This window comes from Onychostoma macrolepis, chromosome 24, assembly GCF_012432095.1.
Source record: "Onychostoma macrolepis isolate SWU-2019 chromosome 24, ASM1243209v1, whole genome shotgun sequence".
NCBI lineage: Eukaryota > Metazoa > Chordata > Actinopteri > Cypriniformes > Cyprinidae > Onychostoma > Onychostoma macrolepis.
The window spans coordinates 18,887,843-18,912,908 of record NC_081178.1 but is presented as its reverse complement, the minus strand read 5'-3'; the positions used below and the strand labels follow the sequence as shown (position 1 = coordinate 18,912,908).

At 36.7% G+C, this 25,066-nt stretch overlaps 1 protein-coding gene across 6 annotated transcripts in view; it reads left to right on the top strand.

Annotated features, from left to right (window-relative positions):
- Positions 1-25,066, top strand: part of gnal (guanine nucleotide binding protein (G protein), alpha activating activity polypeptide, olfactory type) — a 253,324-nt gene that overhangs the window by 75,097 nt on the left and 153,161 nt on the right. For all 6 annotated transcript variants that reach the window (XR_009268975.1, XM_058764670.1, XM_058764671.1 and 3 more), the window contains exon 5: positions 19,912-20,009. Coding sequence is in view for 5 of the 6 variants with exons in the window: in XM_058764670.1 (XP_058620653.1) it covers positions 19,912-20,009 (98 nt within the window). In the remaining variant the exon portion in view is untranslated. The remainder of the gene's footprint in view (positions 1-19,911; positions 20,010-25,066) is intronic.

Sequence of the window (25,066 nt, the reverse complement as noted above, 5' to 3'; positions counted from 1 at the left end):
AACAAAGGATGTTCTCAATAGCGCTTTTCAGCGCAGCATCGAGAGTAGCTTTTGTTAAGGGAACTACTATGCTCAGTTTCTTTTCATTTATTTTGAACAGACAGTAGTGCAAATTACAATTTTTTCCATCTAGATGTCAAAATACTAAATATTATTACTAAATATTATTTTGTTATATATATATATATATATATATATATATATATATATATATATATATAAAATCTCTTTGTTTTCATTGTGAGTGTACACAAATAAAAGCGGACCTTTATACAGTGATTATTAATAAGACAATAAGTGTTTAAAGTTGATTCTGCTGGTATAAGGAAACAGTTGAAGTGATCGCGCGCGCGCGCACACACACACACACACACACACACACACACACACACACACACACACAAACACATATCAGTTCCAGCATTGCTAACTTGACAGCACAGTTGGTACTTTATCAAAATAAAATACAGTGAACCAAACATCAGCGCACGCCTCTGTGTTACTGTTGAAACGTGACTGAAGTACAAAGCCTATCATTTACATGTAGTCAAACTATTATCTACAAATAATAGTTTAGCATTCAGATACGTTACATCGCAGATATCTGTCTAGGGGGTTTTGTTTTCATGTGTGCTACTCATGGCATTCGCTGTTCTTCTGCTGGCGGTTATCAAACAGCGCTGCATTACTGCGGGCGCCCCTTTCTGGATTGGGGGTGAATTGCCTGTATTCGTCGTAAGGCCTCATGCACCGAACCGAGATGCCCGTACCGTGACGGTCACATTCAGTTTTCACCAACCTGTTTACGTTCACTTAAGCCATAACCGACTGTTTTTATGTGAGATACTCTACACCAGAGGTTCTCAACCTTTTGCAAGCTGGGCCCCCCCAAAGCTGGTTCATTGCAGTTGCCCCCCCCCCCCCACACACACACCACCTTGCATAGATAGATAGATAGCCCTAGGCTATTATTTTTAGGCCCACATTATTATTATTATTATTATTATTATCATCAGTAGCGGTAGGTAGGCCTATTATCATTACTAGGCTATTGTTATAATTGGCAGTAGCACCAGACTTCTAATGTGAGCTTGCAGACATTATTATTATTATTATTATTATTATGAGTAGTAGTAGGCCTATCATCATTACTAGGCTATTGCTATATAATTATGAGGTTACATGCTTTATTGTTGTTGTTGTTGTTATTATTATTATCATCAGTATAGGCCTATTATCATTACTAGGCTATTGCTATAATTGGGAATTGGCACCAGACCTCTGATATTAATTTATGCTTTATTATTGTTATTATTACTAGGCCTAATAGTAGGCATCATCTGCATTTTTTACAGAAGCTTGCAGGTAGGTGATGTTAATGTGAGACCTGAGCCTGCTTTGCCTTGCAAAGATCTTCAATTCTTGGCTCAATGTTTGATAAACATAGCCTCAAATCATCCTCGATTTGTGCACGATTGCTGTATTTCGTTTTGAGTGCAGTCATTTTTGAGAATCCTGCCTCACACAAATATGTCGACGCGAAAGGAAGGAGAATCTTCAAGATGTCACAGAGTTCAGGATATTCCTGCATCAATGCTGCCCAGAATGATGAAAGAGGGCAGGAGCTAAAGCAGAGGTGGGCAAACTACACATCCGGGAGATTTCATCCGGCCCGTGAGGCAGTTGGTCCAAAATAGTTAATTTGATGCGATGTCAGGGGGAAACGTGATTTCTACCGAGGGGAACGCTAGAGCCCTGCATTCCCTGGGCTTCGATCGGGCCAGTTTTCACGGCATAGTTCAGATGCGGGCCGGGCCTGTTTTAGGCTTCTCTTTATTTTTATATTTTAGACATCCATCAATTAGTGATGAAAAAAATTGCCGCGCTGGTGGAAACAACACGAGACCGTGCCGTGACTGTGAAGAGCGGCTCGACGGTGTTTAGAGTCCCGCAGCAGCAGCGCGCGCGCCGTCAGCACAGCTGAAGAGTTCTGCGTTCAAATACATGCAATAAGCTTGCTACAAAGCCCCAGCAAACGTAATTACCATGAATGTGTCAGGGGGAAATAGTAAGGAGATATTTGAATTATTTACTAATAAACTAGTGTTTTCTGTGTCAGTGTCGCAAAGATGAAGATGATGATCCTGACTTGCCATCTCCTCATTAGACGCGCCTTTAGAGAGAAGTGCATCTTCACTGATTATAATGAAAGAGTTTTTGTTATCGATTTGATTTATTTCGTTAAGTGGTAATTTAAAGATTTCTATAGATATATTTATCATGCATGTGAGGCATGTATTCGCTGACTTTCGGTTCATTTTTGTGAAGCGCTCCTGTTCAAGACGAGACGGCGATCATTGTTTTATTTATTTTATAAAAGTTTTTTCAATATTGTGAGTGCACACAAATAAAAGTAGACCCTTTACAATTCGAATGATGTATTACTCTTACCTTTATGAGCAAAAATTACGGCGTAAGTTGTTTTCATTGAAAAATGCAATTGATTGCGCTGGTGCCTCCATGTCCTGCGCTTAACTTCCACTCTCCGCACAAACTACTGGATGTGGCGACATTTATCTAGGTTTAATGTTTAAACATTGTTATATGCTTGAACTGTTTTAGTATATCTATAGATTGTATTTTAGGCAAGTCGTGATGATTTGAGAAGGCTAAACTGATCAAACATGGCTATGATCAGCCTGCCGGTCTGCCGCTGCTGCTTGGTCGTTACTTTAAGAAAGAATAAACTTATCTAACGAACAAAAAATGCTCCAAACGTTTTTCTAAATTAACTTAATAAAAAAACGAAACGAAATTTCGAAAATTCGGCATTACATACAAAGCTGAACTATTTTAATAGCTGAAACAGTATAACGCGATTGCGATTGCGATTTCGACCGAGGGGGATTCTACCGGAACGTGATCTGTACGGAGGGGGACAACAACCCACTTTCCAGGAGAAGAAATGCCAGTGTTGCCTCCTGCTCAGGGCACTGTAACTACCACGCTGCTAGTTTCAGTTTTGCTTGAAATATTTAGTCTGGGCGTTTAGTGAATGCCACTGTAATTTTTGTTTGTTTTTTATTTATTTTCATTCCGTTTTCTGTTATTAACTGCTAAATTTACAGGATTTATCGCATCCGTAGCAAATATTTTGAGGGGTGTTTTTGACAATTGAGAGCCACCAAATGACGAATATGAAAAAACGAATATGACAGTTTCGGACTCAGTCAGGGTGCAAGGACCTTAAACTTTTGAGGCTTGCGCAGTTTCTCGAGGAGAAATCAAACAAATGAGCGCCGTTTTCTAAAGTCTGTGAGCGCAGCACACACAAATAAACTAAATTGACATACTGCAGTTAAATTTCAAAATGTGGTGTTTTTATATTTATAACATTTGAATACAGTTCAGCAACATACATCACACGACCTGACGACCAAGAGAGCTGACAATTGACCATCACTTAATTCACCATCACCTCACGATTGAAAATGTGACACTGATTTCATATGACAGTTCAACAAACAAGTTAATAATATTAAGTCACTTACATTTTAGACGAAATAATGACTGTTTTGGTCTATTTTAGCAGCGAAAGTAGATCCGATTAATCTAAAAGATCATGGCATAGCGCATCTCACAGCAACACTCAATCGTGTTTTGAATGATTCAGTGTTTTGAACGAATCGGTTGAGTCAAAGATTCAATGACCCATGCACAAACATCTGTCTCATTCTTGATGAATCGGCCGTTTGAACGAATCGTTTGAATGAACGACTCAATGACTCACTTAATAAAACCGCTTATCACCTGCATTTGCGCTCACTATCGACAAACCAATCAAATTTGTTCAAAACTGTTTTTTTTAAATCAGTCCAAACACATTTTAATTTTTATTCAGGAGTTATGTATATACAAAACTATAACTTTTTATGACAGTAGTTTAGTGATAAAAAAAATTGGCAATTTTTTTTTTTTTTTTCAGTTTTTTTTCCCTCCCATCCTGTAGCCTACTCGCGCCCCGGTTGAGAACCACTGCTCTACACGATAGACATTTGGACTGCTGTGTGTGTATTTGAGCACTGAGAACTGATCGCGTGCTGAGACTGAAGAAGTGGAGCCTGCGCGAGAGAGAGCACTTCTATCAGCATGATTCCGCCTATCGCGCCTTCACTAACTTTAAGTTAATCGACAACAAATTGTGACTCCCGGGAAAAACAGGACGTTATAACAGTCACAAGCCTGTTATAGGGCTCGTTCTCTTCCTCACCATTAGGAGCACTAGAGGGCAACATGTTTTTGTATAAATCATGCCATATAGTAGAAGGAGTGAGTGCAGCATTCAAAAGCTAAAGCATGCCTCAAAGCTCTTCAACCATTATTTGAGATCACCTTTATATGGATCTTCCATGAACTTTGATGTTTGAGCACAGCGGGCATATGGATTAAGACTGATCACTGGCTGGAGGATATACTGGATATTGTGAGAACTTGAATGGAATCCAGATAAGACTTTATTTACTCCATAACACTTAATCGAACATTCATGGATATTGATCTGTCTTGAACTCTATTTACGTTTTTGTTATTTGTAAGATCAAATGGAGAGTTATTTTTACTAAATATAAATTACCAATATTTTGCATTCAATGAGAGTCTCTGATTTATGTGGATGTTTTGTTAAGCAGATTATGTTATTGCAGTAGGTTTCCTTTTACAAATAAGTTGTGTGACTGGTTTTGGGTTTAGTTAAATCAGAAGCGGTTATAACGTCTGGTCACTCTATCTCTTACCGTTCAGGTGCTGTCGCCATTGTTTCAGATTGCTAGTTCACGTTTTGGTAGCCTATCTGTCCGTTGCGGCTGCCATACTGAGACTATATATGCGAACGCCCCTCATCCGATTGTAATCCAATGACAGGGACGCACATTTTGAAAGACAAGACAGTTAAGTTAGCCTAGGATATATTTTGAATGTCCAGTTGTCCTCAAATAATATTTTAGTCCCGTCTCATCTTAACGAAGATGCGGCATAAATTGTGATAGTTTTTATCATCAGATATTAGTTTTAGCTCGTCAACGTCTCATCTTAGTCACAGAAAAAAGTTTGTTAACAAATATTTTTTGTTGTCGTCTTTGTTGGCGAAATTAACACTGACCGAGACTTGCTAAACATGACTTTCATAATAAACTCTTCAATATCGCTGAACCAAATGTAACGAGTGAAATAGAGATGTGGCCCCTTTAAGAGTGAGTGCTCCCTTCTGAAGTGCATCGCATGTGCACCACGAGTAGATATATAAGCAGGTATATTATTTTCTGTTGCTCATTTAAGTTGTTTTGGTTTAATAAGTAAGGCTGTTGACAGTAGGACGTTTATGGAAGACAGTTATGCGGGTTCACCTTGACTTAACCCTCAGCTTGTGTTCAAATCCCTATAACACTTGTGGTGTTCCCCGTCAAAAATGACCGGCCCACAAAAAAATGGCTTATAAATCTCGTTATGCAATACCACCAAATATTGGTATCAATCTTTTTGCCAGCTTGATTTCTTTCAATTAAGACTGGGTTTGTGTTTATTTTTGGAACTGATTTTTCGTAGGCCTCATTAATCTGAGTTTACATACATCAGTTTTTGAGTGAAAAAAGCGTTATTTGTGGATAATTTTGTCAATATTAAATAAAATATGAAAAATAAATTGTACTGTATATCACACTAGCATGCTCTGTTTAACCACGAAATTTGTTTTGAAAAACTTTTATAATATATTTAAAATTTCAAATATTTGCGAAAAAAATCACATTTATGATGTATAACACAAATAAGTGTTATACATCATTCGAAACTGTTAGGTGTCTACTTTTATTTGTGTACACTCACAATAACAACAAAATGTTGTGCTTTTGTCAAATAAAGAAAATATACAGGGTGCGCATTCGGTCTTCTCCGTCTCCGCAAACTGCTTTTAAAAACGCATTACTATAATCAACTGAAACTCAGCTAAAACATGACAGACAGTCATGAGAAATATATCTATAGAAAGCTTGAAGTGTCTACTTTTAAATGAAGTCATGTTGAAAACAAATATTCTGTGATAAACTAATCCGTATGAAACCAACGCGATGTCCAGTGTCTTCGTCTGATCTAATTATTTTTAATGTGGCCATACCCACAAGCTACAGTACTTTCACTTTTGTTATAACAATCGTCCACGTGAGACGCGTGACATGTAAACGCCCACATCAGCTCCGTAAGCAAAGCATGAGGATTCATCTAGTTCATCTCGGCTACTTTTCGTTTCTGGAAGAAGAGAGGAATAACACAGGACTTACCTCAGAAATGACGCGCTTAGAGGAATAACACAGAATGTATCTCAGGAAAAGAACAAGATGCGACACGCAAGCTGACCCAGTCGAGGAGATCATTCTAATGAGTAAGTAATGTTTATTTTTTGCATTAGTTTACGTGTTATTGTGGCATAAACTTGAACACATTTAGTTGGGTTTTTCCCAAACTATAATTCCTGACTAAAATGTTTGAAATTGAGTGAAACATTTTGAATATATATGACATTGTATCTAAATTTCTTACAACACAATGATGTTTTCATGCTCTATATAATATAAAACAATACGATATAAAAGTAAATGAGTGCATGATGAATGTTACGAGTCTAAGAATGTTTAGACCATGTTTATTATTAATTCTCTGTTCGCAAATATATTTTATAAATATATTTCTATAGATGTTTAACGTGCTAAACAATAATAATTTGTTTCTCAGATATAAAATGTCCTTTGTACAATAATACAAAGCATGCGTGAGTCTGTGACTACAAAATCATACTATACTGTGTGTACATTATATATATATATATATATATATATATATATATATATATATATATATATATATACATATATATATATTAGGTGTAACGGTTCACAAAATTCATGGTTCGGTTCGATACAACACAGTGGTGTCACGGTTCAGTATGTTTTCGATATGGGGGGAGCAGGGCAATTGGTTAAGTCGCAATGTTGGAAATATTTCTGTTTTAAACCATGAAGGCGAGCCAATGGATATCACACAAGCACACGTTTGTTTGCACACTTGCAAACTTTGGCAAGATTTATGCTGGTGAACATCTTAATCTCAGTCAATTCACTACAAGCAGAAAGTGAAAATAAAAACGGAATGACGGAGTAATGACGGAGCTTTCGGCATCTGATGTCGCTTATTCTCTCAGAGATGACGAGAGACGAATCTACTTCAACATGCTGATAACGGTAGTCTATAGCTGTTTTTATTTATTTCCTTAATATTTCTCTTGTGACCCATACATACTGAAAAAGAAAAAAACATATTTTGTGTTAAACAGGTTGTTTTTGAAAGTCGGTGCTTGAAATAAAAGCTTTTTATTTCATTGATTTTTATTGATGACTGCAATGTTAATATTTTAATTATAGGACTGTAATTCATTGTAGGTAGCCTATAACCAATAGACCTGTTTAAAAGACCTTTTTAAAAAAAAAAAAAAAAAAACATTTTAATTGAGGAGTAAATATAGCCTAATCTTATCCTTGCAGAGCATCAGTTATGCGTTAATTATCGCGGGGCAAACTAATTGTACTTTTAATTTAATAATAAAAGTAACTTCATAATAATAATAATAGGGCTAATAAAAATAAGAATGTAACAGGCCTACATTAATTGGAAATGCCAAATCCTCTTAATATTGCCAATAATTGATGTTTTTGACCATATCTCTGGCTAACGTTGATACAAGATCATCGTCTTTTGACGCACCCCAGCAAGGGAAGGTCGCGAGGCAGACAGCACGTTGCCTGTTACATCGTTTGGGCTGCATTGTTGAGCGCAGTGGCACTGATATTTCACACACTTTAAGCTTTTATTTTCCAAACTTAATAGGATTAGTCCAACTAATCGTTCGTACCGAACCGAAAGCCTAGTACCGAACGGTTCAATACGTGTATCGTTACACCCCTAATATATATATATATATATATATACTGATATTAACGTGCTCATAGATGTTTTGTTTTTGTTTGTTTTTTTAGTGATCCGATACCTGCACCACAGATGAATCCTGCTGACTTTCACTTGAGTCTCTTCAAACTGTTTTCCTCTAAGAGCTCTGTACCACCATCAGATGATCAACTACACTGATATTCTATGGTAAAACAAGCTCCTTGACTACTGATTATGGTTATTTTTTTCTTGAATCAATGGAAAGAAGCAGCAAACACTTAAATATCCGGTATGGTTTACTTGTTTCACTTGTTGAACAGAATCTGTTTTCAGGAATGACTCAAAGTCTGTTCACATCTCTGTTGTTAGATCAGGTGTGCTCAATAATGTGTCTTTGACCTTCATTATGTATGTTTTAATTATACTGTGTTGTGAATAAAATACAAATAATAAAAAAAAAAAAAAAAACATTTTTTTCAATCTCCTCACTTTCTCTCTTACCTCCCTCAAAGTAACAGTCACACTGATGGGCCATTAGGGGAGGGCCCTTTGTCTCTCAGGTGTGAATCTCTAAATATTCATGGCCATTGTCACTCCCTCGCATATAGGCTTTCGATCACAAAACATGTCTTTAACCATTTAAATCAATATATTGTTTTCTGTGAAGGAGTAAGCAGGATTATTTTCACATCATTTTGAAGTAAATATTCTAGCCTACAAGACTGATTACTCAAAAGTCTTATTCAGAACTATTCAGTATGAGTTTATGACCTTATTTCAGCTACATTTCTTTTCCCAAAACTTACTAACCACGCATATATATATATATATATATATATATATATATATATATATATATATATATATATATATCATTTTTAAAATTTTCTTTTTTAAATAAAAGCTTTTCAAAACAAATTTCTTGGTTAAACATTAGAGCATGCTAGTGTGATATACAGTGCATTTTTTCATATTTTATTTAATATTGACAAAATTATCGACAAATAAGTTTTTTTTTTTTTTCACTCAAAAACTGATGTAAGAGAGCTCAGATTAACCCTCTGGGGTCTGAGGTGATTTGGGTGCCCTTGAGATGTTTTGACATGCCCTGACATTTGTGCTTATTTCAGCTACTTATAACATACTATTGGCCAAAATTTTTATTTTTTTGTATTCAGCACAAACTGTGCTACAAAAATATGTGAGCAAGATGGATGTACATGTTTTTTCAATTTTAGTCCAATGTGATAACATGAAGTAACATTTTCGGGAGAAAGAAAATTCTCTTCGGGTCAAAATGACCCGAAAACAACCTGAGGGTTAAAGCTATGAATAAAACGCCAACTGCAAACCGATCCCACTAAGTGTGGCGTGCATCTAAAATCAAACCATTCACACTTAATGTAGATATGAAAGCCCATAGAAAATATTAAAAGCATTGGCGGTTTTGGGCAAATAAGGTAATCCCCAATTAACTTTCTAAAATCCGCGACGCTTTGACGTTGTCAAGTCAAGTCACCTTTATTCATATAGTGCTTTTAACAATACAGATTGTGTCAAAGCAACTTTCCAATATCAAAATAGGAAAATAGTGTGTCAATAATGTAAAATGACAAGATTAAACATTAAATTTTCAGTTAAAGGCATTTCATTATTGAATTCAATGATGTCATTGTCCAGCTCTGTTCAGTTTAAATGGTATCTGTGAAAACAAGTCGATGATATCGCTGGAAATTAAGTGTCCCCAACTAAGCAAACCAGAGGCGACAGCGGCAAGGAACCAAAACTCCATCAGTGACAGAATGGAGAAAAAAAACCTTGGGAGAAACCAGGCTCAGTCGGGGGGGCCAGTTCTCCTCTGACCAGACGAACCAGCAGTTCGATTCCAACTGCAGCAAAGTCAGATTTTGTAAAGGACTCATCTGGTTCCCGAGGTCTTGTCCCGATGGCCGTCTAGGTGACAAGGTCTTCACTGAGGATCTGTCTCTGGGGCTCATCTAGGTGTCCTGATCTCCGCTGACGTTCAGGGCTGTAGAGGTCATCTCTAGGTGCTGATCCACCATTTGATCTGGATACGGACTGGATTGGATGGCTACGGTGATCTCGGAATAAGAAAGAAACGGACTAATGTTAGCGTAGATGCCATTCTTCTTACGATGTAACAAGAACATCAGGTGTTATGAGAAACTGACAGAGTGTGTCTGCCTGCCGAACAGTGTTAGGTAGATTTTTCCAGAATTTGGGCGCTAAATAGGAAAAGAATCTGCCATCCGCAGTTGATTTTGATATTCTAGGTATTATCAAATGTCCAGAGTTTTGAGAACGCAGTGGACGTGGAGGACTATAATGCGATAAGAGTTCGTTCAAGTACTGAGGTGCTAAACCATTCAGGGCTTCATAAGTAATTAACAAGATTTTAAAATCTGTACAATGTTTAACCGGGCTAATGTGGTCATACTTCCTGGTTCTAGTAAGAACTCTAGCTGCTGCATTTTGGACCATATGGAGTTTAAGCGTGCAGAACAACCACCCAATAAAGCATTACAATAATCTAATATATTTTTAAGATGAAAAAATGCAATTTTACAAATGCTAGAAACGTGGCTGTCAAAGAAAAGATTGCTATCAAATAGCACACCTAGGTTCCTAACTGAACGTTGTATTCTAACATACATGAAATAGATAAACCACCTGCTGCTGCTGCCGCTGCTGTTATATGATCACAATGTGCTTAGTAATTAATACTCTCGCGAATAACCTGCGCATTGTTTTGCAACTTGTGTATGTTTTATAATTTTGAAATGTAAAACTGACAAATGCAATAATGCACTGAAATAAGAAGTGAAGACCGTTCACTTATCTAGCAGTTGAGTTTCGGATAAAATCTGAAAGCACTCTGCAAAATACTCAAGTGGATGTTAACCAGCCATTTAAATTTAAAGCAGCAAGCTCATTGGCTGTGTATGCAACATGAACCAATCAGCTTGTGCCAAGTTTAACTCTATAAATATAATCAGCTATGTTAAAATCCATCAGCCTGCGCCATCTAGAGTTTCATGAAAAAACTAGGTATTTGGCACACAAAATGAGATGACAGACAGAGAGATTCTCATTCAGCATTTAATTAGTTATTTAATAAACATCCAATTTCTTTCCGGCTATTTACCTTCATATATATAACTGACTGTGGTTTTTAGGGGTTCATGCATGTAGCGCTGAAACCCTATTGTAATTGTTAGAATGGCTAAGGATCAGCAATCTCCACAGGCAACGTAAGTCGTAGAGACTTAAAACTTGGAGAGATGGTGGTACTCACACTGTCTACAACGTCACCAAGGCTCACCCCAGTCGACCTGACGGGTCTAGTGATCGAAAGTACGAAATCACTCATAACTCCTAAACTGTTCGTCCGTCGTGAAATTTTTGGGTATTTATATATTTTTTAAAAACCTACTTTTGCAAACTGGTCCTAGGTTTTTCGCCCGATCGGAGCCAAACCAGTGCAGGAAGATTCTCTGGAGAGTGAATATCAATAATTATCAAATAAAAGTTGAACCTTCGACTCTCCTTCGCAAAGGGATGCCAAAACATTCAAAAGGGGCAGGGCTGCCTTTACTAAAATGGCTATAACTTTTGAATGGAATGAGATATCTTCGCCAAACTTACAACACATATGTAAGAGCTGAATCTAAGGTCACATGAAAAAAAGTCGCAGAGCTTGGCCACTTGTTAACACTATAAGAGGGAAAACACATAAAAACAACCATAACTACACAACTGTTTGTCCTATCGACATGAAAATCTGTACGCATGGTCTTGGTCCAAAGTGCCACAAGTGGCTATAGAAGGTTTCATCGGGCGCACGCACCTGGCCCAAAGTTAACTTTCGGTTATAAGAGTCATAAACGTAAAAAAAAAAAACACTGATTTCTGTGGTACATTACCAGGATCTATCCTTAATAGAAGCGAGTCAAGGCAAAATGCACAACTTATGAGGTGCAAGTTGAAGGAAAAAATATAAATCAATTAGAGAACAACTGCACGCTCACTTAAGCATTTTTTTTTCGGCTAGCCGAAACGTTGGTTAATAAATATGCTTAAGTGAGTGTGCAGTTGTTCTCTAATTGATTCACATTACCAGGATTTGCCAAATATGCTTTTTTAAAATCATTGTTTTAGGTGGTTACAGGCTTGCTAAATAATATTTAATGTTTTTTTTTCATATGTACCTTAAAGTGCTTGAACCCCGGTAATTGCTGCTTGCAGTTACAGTATCTCACAGAAGTGAGTACACCCCTCACATTTTTGTAAATATTTTATTATATCTTTTCATGTGACAACACTGAAGAAATGACACTTTGCTACAATGTAAAGTAGTGAGTGTACAGCTTGTATAACAGTGTACATTTGCTGTCCCCTCAAAATAACTCCACACACAGCCGTAATGTCTAAACCGCTGGCCACAAAAGTGAGTACACCCCTAAGTGAAAATGTCCAAATTGGGCCCAAAGTGTCAATATTTTGTGTGGCCACCATTATTATCCAGCACTGCCTTAACCCTCTTGGGCATGGAGTTCACCAGAGCTTCACAGGTTGCCACTGGAGTCCTCTTCCCTTCCTCCATGACGACATCACGGAGCTGGTGGATGTTAGAGACCTTGCGCTCCTCCACCTTCCGTTTGAGGATGCACCACAGATGCTCAATAGGGTTTAGGTCTGGAGACATGCTTGGCCAGTCCATCACCTTTACCCTCAGCTTCTTTATCAAGGCAGTGGTCATCTGGGAGGTGTGTTTGGGGTCGTTATCATGTTGGAATACTGCCCTGCGGCCCAGTCTCCGAAGGGAGGGGATCATGCCCTGCTTCAGTATGTCACAGTACATGTTGGCATTCATGGTTCCCTCAATGAACTGTAGCTCCCCAGTGCCGGCAGCACTCATGCAGCCCCAGACCATGCCACTCCCACCACCATGCTTGACTATAGGCAAGACACACTTGTCTTTGTACTCCTCACCTGGTTGCCGCCACAAACATATATGGTTCAGATGGTGTCAAGCGTGTATCTTGGTATCATCAGACCATAGGACATGGTTCCAGTAATCCATGTCCTTAGTCTGCTTGTCTTCAGCAAACTGTTTGCAGGCTTTTTTGTGCATCATCTTTAGAAGGGGCTTCCTTCTGGGACAACAGCCATGCAGACAAATTTGATGCAGTGTGCGGCGTATGATCTGAGGCTTGACCCCCCCACCCCTTCAATTTCTTTGGTCGACCATGGTGAGGCCTGTTCTGCGTGGAACCTGTCCTGTTAACCCTCTGGGGTCTGAGGGTGTTTTGGAGCCCCAGAGAAGTTTTGACATACCCTGACATTTGTGCTTTTTTCAGTTGCTTATAAACATTTTAATGGCTAAAGTCCAAAAACACTGTATTCAGCACAAACTGGGCTACAATAATATGTGAGCAGCATGTACGTACATGATTGTGTTTTTGAGAAAACAACGTTTATGCATGGTTTGAAAAAAACTAAAATTTTAAAGTAACTGAAATAAGGCCATAAAACACATACAGCACATTTGTTCACAAGACTTTTGAGAACTGGATCTTGTAGCCTAGAATATTTGCTTCAAAATTATCTGAAAATAATCTAACTCACTCATTCAGAGAAAACAATATATTGATTTAAATTTTCTAAGTCACTTTTTGAGTGGAAAGGCTCTATGCGAGAGGGTGTGTCTCACACCTGAGAAGACAAAGGCCCGCATAATGAGCTCCATAATGAGCCATTGAGTCAGGTGTGTGACTGAGAGAGAAGAGTTACAAGAAAGAATGTGAGGAAAAAATAAATGTGTATACATATAACGATCACATAAAATAACTTGAGATTCACTTGCGAGTGCAGTTAAACAGTTTATTAGGAACAAACAAACAAATAAACAACAGAAGAGTCGAGACATCGTGGGTGCAATATCCAAAATATCCAAAACAGTGGCAGGAAATTGGAACCCAGGAAAACGGGAGACAGCAGAAACTGCATGAGAAAACACAAAACAGACGTAAGCAACACAATGAACGGACAAAGACAAAGCAAACATGGTGACAATACATACACTACCAGTCAAATTATTTAAACAGTAAGATTTGTAATGATTTTTTTTTTTTAAGAAGTGTCTTCAGCTCATTTATTTGATACAAAGTACAGCAAAAACAGTACATTATATTTATTATAATATATAGGCCTACATATTACTATTCAAAATAAATAAAGCACCCCCACTAAAATGAATAAATAAACTAGTGAGCATGTTGATAGTCTTATCAGGAGCAACTATATTATTACATTAGCAAACACCAATATTGCCCATGTGATTTTATAACATAGATGCACACATGCTTTGTATTTTCATACAATACAAAAACAACATTTTATAACTGAGAAACTAAATTATTATTGTTAAGCTTATTATAAACATGTTTGAGCAGGTATTTGCAAACAGAGTAGGCTACTTCACAGTAAAGATTGGTCTAAACTTTCTTAGACATTACTTTTATATCATTGTTTATAGAACATATAACTATCCTCACGTCGTGCAACATTTAAATGCAATGAAAGGTTGCCTATCATATTTCAAAACGTTGCACTCGATTTCACACATTTTATTCTGGAGTTATAAATGCGTTCAACTTTGTCACAACAACACATTATCGAATGCCAATAAGAAACATTACTTACTCGGTATAAAGTATCTCCTCCTCCGCCGGCTCCAGCTGTGCTCGCGGTCTGTTTGTGAGGTAAACAAAGCTTTTTCCTCTCAGCGCGTCTTCTGGGGGTAAATACAAAGCTTTTTCCTCTCAGCGCGTTTCTGAGGTAAATACAAGGCTTATTCCTCACAGCGTGTTCTTCCAAAACTGAAAAGTATCCGAGATGAACGCGTTGCTGCTTTGTTTACGGGGGTGTGGGCGTTTACATGCAGCGTGGCTCGCGTGGAGGTTTGTAATAACAATAGCGCGAGCAGCGCGTGGGCGTGACCTAATTAGAGATAATGAGACCAGACGGAAAAACTGGACATGTCCTTGGTTTCATACGGATTACTTTATCACAGAATATTTGTTTTCGGTAAGACTTACTTCATTTAACCCAGAGGGTTAAACCGCTGTATGGTCTTGGCCACCGTGCTGCAGCTCAGTTTCAGGGTCTTGGCAATCTTCTTATAGCCTACGCCATTTTTATGTAGAGCAACAATTCTTTTTTTCAGATCCTCAGAGAGTTCTTTGCCATGAGGTGCCATGTTGAACTTCCAGTAACCAGTATGAGAGAGTTAGAGCGACAACACCAAATTTAACACACCTGCTCCCCATTCACACCTGAGACCTTGTAACACTAACGAGTCACATGACACCGGGGAGAGAAAATGGCTAATTGGGCCCAATTTGGACATTTTCACTTAGGGGTGTACTCACTTTTGTGGCCAGCGGTTTAGACATTAATGGCTGTGTGTTGAGTTATTTTGAGGGGACGGCAAATTTACACTATTATACAAGCTGAACACTCACTACTTTACATTGTAGCAAAGTGTCATTTCTTCAGTGTTGTCACATGAAAAGATATAATAAAATATTTACAAAAATGTGAGGGGTGTAATCACTTCTGTGAGATACTGTACATTTGTATATTATGTTTGTTTTTAACATAAACTTGTGTTTGGCAGTTTAAGCGCAAGAAGAGAACTTAGTTTAGTACTCGCATGCCGAGTGACAGCCGTTTTCTGTGCGTGTGCTTCAGATGTGTGTGCTCAGAAAATTTTATATCAGAAGTTAAAACTAATATCGTTTAAAACGCATGATTTCAGTGCGACAGACATGACAATCAAAACCAAACAGAAGTTTTTTTAGCAGAGTATCTGAGGAATGGGCTGTAAAGGCACAGCCCTATTCTGCAAAAGGGGGCAGGGAAAAGCCGCTAATTTGCATTTAAAGAGACATGCACGAAAACAGCCTGTTTCTGCTTCCAAAATAGGCATTTTCAGTATAATATAATAAATAATCTGTGGGGTATTTTAGGAAAATTTTGGGGACACCTGAGACTTATATTACATCTTGTAAAAAGGGGCCTAATAATCTATTTTATGTTGTCATATAAATAAACGTGACGTTACACAACTTTACTGGAGTGCTGAATTGCAGCGCTCATGCAAACACATCCATATCACTTTGTTTTCTTAACTGCTGGTTTCTCATTGCTGTCATGTTTGTTGTGTGTTTATTTTATTATTGCCGGGGAAGCACACAGCACATATTTACATATTCATATAAATCCTGCTCTCAGCAGTGTCAGGATGTTTGCTAACAGTAAACCACTACTTGCATATATCAAACTTGTTTTTACTCCCTAAGTGAAGAATGAAAAAGAACTACGCTTTGTATATCACCTGACAGCATTTTTTGTATGTGGTTCTGTAGAACTTTCCCACACTTTGCAGAAACAACTGGAATCCAGGTAGCAAAACATGGATTTGCAGTGACCATTTTGTGTCTTATATGTTGAATTTATATGGTGAAATCATACCCTGGATTATATGTTGTATTGGCAACTCACAATTAAATATTTAATATTTACCATTTTGATGAGCCTTGTGTTCTACAGGAGGGATGGTTAATTAACCCTCTGGGGTCTGAGGTCATTTTGGGGCACCTTGAGATGTTTTGACATGCCCTGATATTTGTGCTTATTTCAGCTACTTATAACATACTATTGACCAACATGTAATTTTTTTTGTATTCAGCACAAACTGTGCTACAATAATATGTGACCAAGATGGATGTGCATGTTTGCATTTTTTAGAAAAAAAATATTGTGCGTGGTTAGTAAGTTTTGGGAATTTTTTTTTAGCTGAAATAAGGCCTTAAAACCCACACTAAATAGTTCTGAATAAGACTTTTGAGTAATCAGTCTTGTAGGCTAGAATATTTACTTCAAAATTATGTGAAAATCATTCTGCTTACTCATTCACAGAAAACAATATATTGATTTAAAATTTTCAAGACGTGTTTTGTGATCGAGGGTCTATATGCAAGGGAGTGGCAATGGCCATGAATATTAAGTGAGTTTCACCTGAGAGACAAAGGGCCCTCCCCTAATGGCCCATCAGTGTGACTGTGACTGTGAGGCAGGTAAGAAAGAATGTGAGGAGATTGAAAAAAAGGGTTTTTTAAATTATTTGTATTTTATTTACAACACAGTATAATCAAAACATACATAATGAAGGTCAAAGACACATTATTGTGCACACTGATCTAACCACAGAGATGTGAACAGACTTTAAGCCTGCAGCAGATTCTGTCTAACAAGTGAAACAAGTAAATCATACCTGATATTTATGCGTTTTATTTAAGTATTTCTACTTCTTTCCATGGATTCAAGAAGAAAAAAAACAATCAGTAGAAAAGGAGCTTGTTTTAACATAGAATATCAGTGTAGTTGAACATCTGATGTTGGTACAGCGCTCTCAGAGGAAAACAGTTTGAAGAGACATCAGGATACATCAGGTGCTGGTATCTGATTCAATAAAATACAAACAAAAAAACATTTGTGAGCATGTTAATATCAGGAACATCTGTATATATATATATGTTTTGTAGCCATAGACTCACAGATGCTTTGTACTATCATAAAAAAAAAGAGAAAGAAATCTTATATCTGAGAAACTAATTATTATTGTTTAGCACTTTATTAAAATCTATTTCTGAACAGAGTAGGCTATTAATAATAAACATGTACTAAACATACTTAGACTCGTAGCATTCATCATGTTACAGTGTACACTCATATTACTTTTATTGTTTTATATAGAGCATGAAAACATCATAGCGCTGTAAGAAATTTAAATACAGTGAATTGCCCCTCATATTCAAAATGTTTTACACGATTTCAAACATTGTAGTCAGGAATTATAGTTTGGGAAAAACCCAACTATGATTTTGTAGTCATATAGTCTAGTATGAATTATTTTATAGTAGTCTATGATATGATTCTGTAGCCACAGACTCAAGCATGCTTTGTACAATAAAAGGATGTACTTTGTATTATAAAAAATGATATTTTATATCTGAGAAACTAATTATTATTGTGCACGCTATTAAAATATATTTGTGAACAGAGTATTAATAATAAACATGGTCTAAACATTCTTAGACGCGTAGCATTCATCATGTTGTCGTTTGGGAAAAACCCAACTAGTAAAATGTTTAAGTTTATGTCACAATAAAACATTAACTAATGCAAAAAAAAGAAACATTACTTACTCATCAGATTGATCTCCTCTGCTGGATGAAATCGTGTTCTTCTTTTGAGGGAAATCCTTCCTTTACTCAGCGCGAGCAGTAAGAGTAGCCGCGATGAGGACCTCCTCTTTGTTTGTGTTGGGCGTTTGCACGCGCGCACTTACCACGTGGCTATTTGCATATGAACAGCGCGAGTCGCGTGAGGGCGGGGTCACATTAGAGATAATGAGTCAGACGGGACAGATTGAACATCGTGTTGATTTTATACAGATTACTTCATCACAGAATGTTTGTTTTCGATAGGACTTGCTTCATGTCAAAGTATACACTTCAAGCTTTCTATAGATATAACTCTCATGTCTGTGTTGAGTATTCGCTGAGTTACAGTTCATTTTAGTGACGCGTTTCTAAAAACAGTTCGCGGAGACGGAGAAGACAGAGAGCGCACCCTGTTTGTTTTATTATTTTTCCAAAAGCACAAAGTTGTGTTGTTATTGTGAGTGTACCCAAAAAAAAGTAGACACTTAACAGTTTCGATTGATGTATAACACTTATTTGTGTGACCAAAATCAACAGAGTATTTTTAGTGTCTTTTGCACTGATCTTAAAAAAAACGAGTTGTTTTTGAGAGTTAAGGATAGACAAACCCAGTTTTCATTACAAAGCAAGTATAGATAGATCACCCCCCTAAACCTCATTCCCATCCGGGTCACGGCACCAATGTAACCCCTCCAGTTATCTAGATAAATTTGAAAGCTTCTAAAATGCCTAGTGCTTTAACAAATTTTAGGACTGGGCGATATGCCTATATATAACAATGACATAAGTAATCAAACATATTTAGATCTACCTATACTGTATTTATAGTGTTGTCTAGAAGATAAAGCATTCACAGGCTTTGTTTTATGTATTTCCCAGATGTTTTACTCCAGTTTACACAGTTTCCCCTATTAAAGCTAGTCATGCAGCAGGATGTTTTGCCACTCAGTCCAGCTAAAGGGCATGTCCCGGAGGGACCTCTATTACATTCTTGCCCTACAGTGCCCCACTGGTGAAACTACGTTACTGCAGACCCTTACATAAAGTCATATGAGATGAAGCGACTATTTGACAAGAAAAAATATTTGGCTATAATTTTTTTTTTTTCTTCTTTTTTTGATGTTGTTGATAACCTTGACTTATCATTTCAGCCCTACTGAGGTGTCATGCAAATTTATTTTTACAGAAAAACATGAAACACAATTACAATCTAAATAGGGCTAAAGTTTGTGAGAATGTGTGCCTTAGTTTCACTGATCAACAACAGGAGTCAGATGGTGAATTAGAATGATATGTAAAGAATAATGTCCTGTAAAGTGGTCAATGGTACAGTTTACTAGCATTATACAAAAACTTCCTAACCAGTCTTTAGTTCTCTAGAATAGTTAAATGTGGTTGGTTAATCACAACAATCTGCTGTGAAATGCTTTTTTTTCCCCCTTTGATTGTTAGTGTCAAAGGTGTTTTGTTGTTATAATTTTGAGTGATTGTTTTTAAGCAAAGTGCTTTTTTTCCCTCTTTTTAATTTTAATTAAATTTTTAGTTAATTATTGTGTGTCATGAATAGATGCTAACTCTATATTGTATGTTATTTGTGTTTTTACAGGAGTTTTTTGAGCATGCAAAGCATCTGTGGGATGATGAGGGGGTGAAGGCCTGTTTCGAGCGCTCAAACGAGTATCAGCTCATCGACTGTGCACAGTAGTGAGTATCTGTTAAAATGTGTCACCTTTACTCCCACAGTAGTGCTGTCATCTCTCACAGTGTGTCTCCTGATCATCTATCATATTTGCTGAGTGAAGGTTACTTGTCTGAGAGTTTCTACAGAACCCTTGTGCAGCACAACCTACTGGATAGTGCAGAGTGGATTTGTTTACCTGTGTGACCCACAGATGCAGTGCAGTGTCTAAAGTGTCTTTGTCTTCATCTCAGGTTTTGAGCAGTTGGATTTCTATGCAGGCCATTACTCAGTATAATAGTCTGTGACATTTCTAAAATGTCTCTCTTGACCAGGGGTCTCCAACACTGCTCCTGGAGAGTTACCTTCCTGCAGTGTTGGACCCCTCCTCTAGACATTTCTCTACCAATTCCTGTACTACTGATTTGCTTTGGTAATAATTGAACAGATTTTTGTCTTGGAAACTTAACAACAACAACAAAAAACTAAATTTAAATGGCTCATTTCTCCTTCTACCATTTCTTATCATGAGTCGTGAACTTGTCAAGAACTTTACAAATATTTCTCCCTGAATCTTATCATGAACTTTACAAATATTTCTCCCTAAATTTTTTTTTTTCATTTATGTTTTAAAGCTCAATCCAAGTAATCATTTTTCTGCATTCCGTTTTTCTTTTTTCCCAGTTTCAATTCTCTGTATTCAATGTTTTATTTATTTATTTTTTCATTTAAATTTTTCTGGACTCAATTTTAATGATTAAATTAAATTTTAGTAAATAAAAAAACATGTCTAATTATTTGAGGTCATGAAACTTATACAAATTATTATATATTTTCTTAAGATCTTTTAATTTATATAATTATTAAAGGTTTAAAAATAAATACATTTAAAACTATGTTTTTTTTCCTTCAAATTCTGTTTTATTTTTACCAAATTCAGTTTTTTCCATTGTAATTTTTCTGGATAATTAAAAAAGGAAAAGTTTTAATATTATTATTATTATTATTATTATTATTACTACTACTACATTGGGACATACATTGTACTGCACAATAGTACATAATAATAATACACCCGCAACAATAAGTGTTGCCAAATACAAATTATACAAATTCAATGTATAGAAAAATAATGTAGGAACTAGATACTTATAAATATGTTACTGAGGCTTCTGGAGTCGTTTTTGTGAGAAAATTTTACTTATGCATCTGAAAAACGCCAAATGTGACGTAATGGGATGGAGCGTGGTCATTTTAAACAATAGGAAAACAATGGACCACAATGACAGTTTGGACGCTGAGGAAATTGTAACTGTGGAAATTGTCAGATGGCCCCCCTGACATTCGTTTCTGTTAAATATGATGCGATCTGGCGCTGGAATCTGTTGTTTTTGAAATCATACTGAATGTTTGTTGCAATGTTATTAGTGGCACAGTCTTCAGCGCTTCAATCTATCACTTAATGATGTTGCGGAGACTATGTATTCATTCCGGTTAAATCACAAAACAAAATACACACGTGTCCCTACTCTTGATATAGGATCACTGATGAACATCTTTGATTTTAATAAGTTAAAAAAAAAATTAAAAAAAACATACGAGGGCAGATTAGAACCCAAAACCTCTGACACGCCTAACAACAATTCTACCGCTAAACTGTTAAAGCATATTTGTGTATCTATGTATCACTGATGTAAAGAATCTCTGCCTTATAATACATTTTAGTATAGCCTAATACATGTATGAAAGAAACTATCAAGTTAAAAATAAGTTTTATTTCCATACATATGACCCCCCCCCCCCCCCACCCACTCACATGCACACACACACACGCACACACACTCACACTCACTCCTGTCCCACCCACTTTTTAAAACAGTTACGCAACTGTTGACCATCATGTCTCCTGCCAGTGGCCGAACCACAGGCTGACAGCAGACCCAATGAAGGTGCTATGTGCACCGAAGGAACCGCACCAGCTCTGAGTCTCACTTGGTTCTTGCTTAGGCATCCCATAGCTGGGATGATAATCCTCCAATATGAAGTGAACGCTATATACCACTGTAATTTTTGAAGCAGATGCATAAGTGAAGTCCTCTCTGTTCACCTGCAGAAAATGCACCCAGGCACGGAAGAGCACCATACTTCTTCTTGTTAGGAAACCTGTGAAACCACCAAAAACCACACTGAAAACATTAGTGGCACTTGTCCTTGAAATAATACACACACACACACCTATACTCTGAATGCAAGCATTAGTTTAAATTCACTGACATACTGGCAGGCCAAAAATATTTTTTAAAAGAATAATATTAGCCAATAATGTTAAAAAGTATAATCCGCGAACGGATACACAACGAATGAACAAACTGTAAGCTGTCAGACAGTTATGTGTGTGTGATCATGCGCTGCGCTCGTGCTTTCAGATAGTGCTTTTTCATATAGGCTACTATCGCCGTCTTCCATGTGTAATTCTTCTGTGTGCTAGCCTTGTAGCCATTTTTTTTCTTCTTTTTTACCCTTTGAGGAGCGACTGAAACACTTCCGTGCATATGCTCTGCCTGCCCCCATCAGTTCCGGAAGAATTGCAGCCTCGCTAGTTGCTACCTTCGGTACCACCGGTACTTTTGCTACTGAAGAAAAACAAGTACCGGCAGGATTTTAAAATGTAAATACCGACTTGGTACCATACTATCAGTTCTCGTGACATCCCTATACTGAATGCCAACCTACTCTGCACTGAGTCAATGCAGAGCCCGGCAAACAACTCCCTCTCATGATGTAAATTTTTGCAATGTTTAAAATAAAACGGTTTTTGAAAACTGTCAATGAAACTGTCACTTTTTCTACTAAATTTGTGCCCTCTTGTCTTGTAAAACATTTTAAATCCTGGATTCACTTTTCATGTGATATTTTCATACAAGGTTATATTCATTTTGTAAAAAAATATGCTCTTTAACTGGTGGGTCGTGGAGAGTGCATTTCCACTGTGTTTCAACACCTGGAACCTGGTACTTATTTCAGTACCACCTTGGCTGAAGTTCCAGGCGAGCCATACCGTTACCAAAATGTGACGTGTAAACCCTGCAGATCACTGATTGGCCTGGAGAGAATCGTCACTACCTGCATCATTGAACTTGTGACACGAGACACCAGACCCGCTAGATTTAAAACAGCACAGCCAGCGAAGGATCGAATGCAACTTTTTTTTTTGAATGAACGCAACTGTTTTGAACGAACGCACCTTTTTTTTAACAACCAAAAAAATGGCTGTTTTGTGGTCTGTTGAGGAAGTACAGACATTCCTCTCGTTGATAGCCTAGGAGCTGATCCAGCGAGAACTTGATGAGGTGACGTGTATAATCCCGCCCTCTCTAAAGTGGTACTAAACTGCAGTGGAAATGCAAACCGAGCCGAGTCGTACCACGCAGTGGAAAAGCGCCAACAACAAAAGAAACAACAAACATGCTGTGTTTTTCTAATGCAAGAGTTTTGTTTTGAAAGACGTAGGCGTGCGTTTCTTCAACTAGGGGCACTTTTAGCTTTATGAAGTTGAATAAAAAAAACTAATACAGTCTCATAAGTTTAAATAATTTGTCTAGTTTTAAGGTCTTTAAGAGGACAAACTTAGATTACAAGAGAAATTGTTAATATTTTACATTTTCCCATCCTGCAATGAACAAATGTCATTTCCACCACATCTCAATATACAGCTGTTATTTAAATATAGAATAACTTATGCCACTCAAATTTGTCAAATGAAGTAACTGCCCTAAGGACCAAATGCTGAACTGTACACCTGTCACACTCTGAAATTTAATATTGGTTTGGATAAGAGCTTATTGGAAAATAAATAACTTGAATTTTTATATTAAGAGCATGATCTCATAAATTGTGGATACATTTTTAATGTGTGATGAGCACTTTTTAAATATTTTTTTTAAATGTGTCGTGATGAAAATGACAGGGTGGTGGTGAAAATGACAGGGTGTTGTGGAAATGACAATGAATTAACATGAATGTAGAGAAACAGCAGAGATATTTATTAGAAAAAGTCTTAAACTCATCACACTCATTAAACTCAATGCACAAAGTCATTAAACATATCAATTGTACTTTGTAACCATAAATGTCATTTCCACCACAGAGGCAGTGGAAATTACATTTCTTTAGTTTTTTTGTGAAAAAATGGAAGATAGCTTCACTGATTAGCTTTCAATTAATACTTAGCATTTCATGTATGCAAAATTAAAATTTTTAGCTTTTTAAAAACACCCTAGAAGGTACAGCATGTTTGGAAATGATGCAGAATATATATATTAACTGATCAAGCAATATTTACCTTGATTTTTCTTCATATGTTGATGAAAATTTTTAATTTCCTCCATGTCCAACATGTGCTCTGATGTCACTGAACATTTCCATAGAAACCACCTAAACAATCTTTCACACAAACTTTTTAAAGGGACATTAGTGTTGTGGTGGAAATGACACCAATACTGTGCGAAAGCTATATTTTGTATAAAAAGTAATATTGATAGTGGTCTCACATTAAATACTATAATGTAATTTAATTCTTGTACTAGTGCTTAATTCAGGTACATTAATAGTTACCAGATAAGTCATATTTTTAAACTGTATTTTCATTGTTGAAGTTTAAAAGTCTGGGTGTGGGATGAAAAAATCATAATAGAAAGGTAGTAAAAGGTTTTTAAGGTGTTTTTATTGTTAGTTTGGCAAAGAAAAAGGAATTTGTCCGAAATTATATGTATTTTTAAAAATATGACCAAAGAACATAAAAGTGCCCACACCGTTAAAAATTGTCCTGTTAAAAAACAGTAAAGAACTGGCAGCTTGGTTGCCAGCAAGTTACTGTAAAATTAACAGTATCTTACTGTTGGGCAAAGTTACAGTTGGCTACTGTTTATTTAAAAAACGGTAAATAACTGGCAGCATGGTTGCCAGCAAGTTACTGTAAAATGTAAACAGTGTCTTACTGTTGGTGAAATTTACAGTTGGCTACTGTTTTTGCAAATACAGCATAACACTTTTTTTGCTCTTCTTCACAACTAAACTAACAATG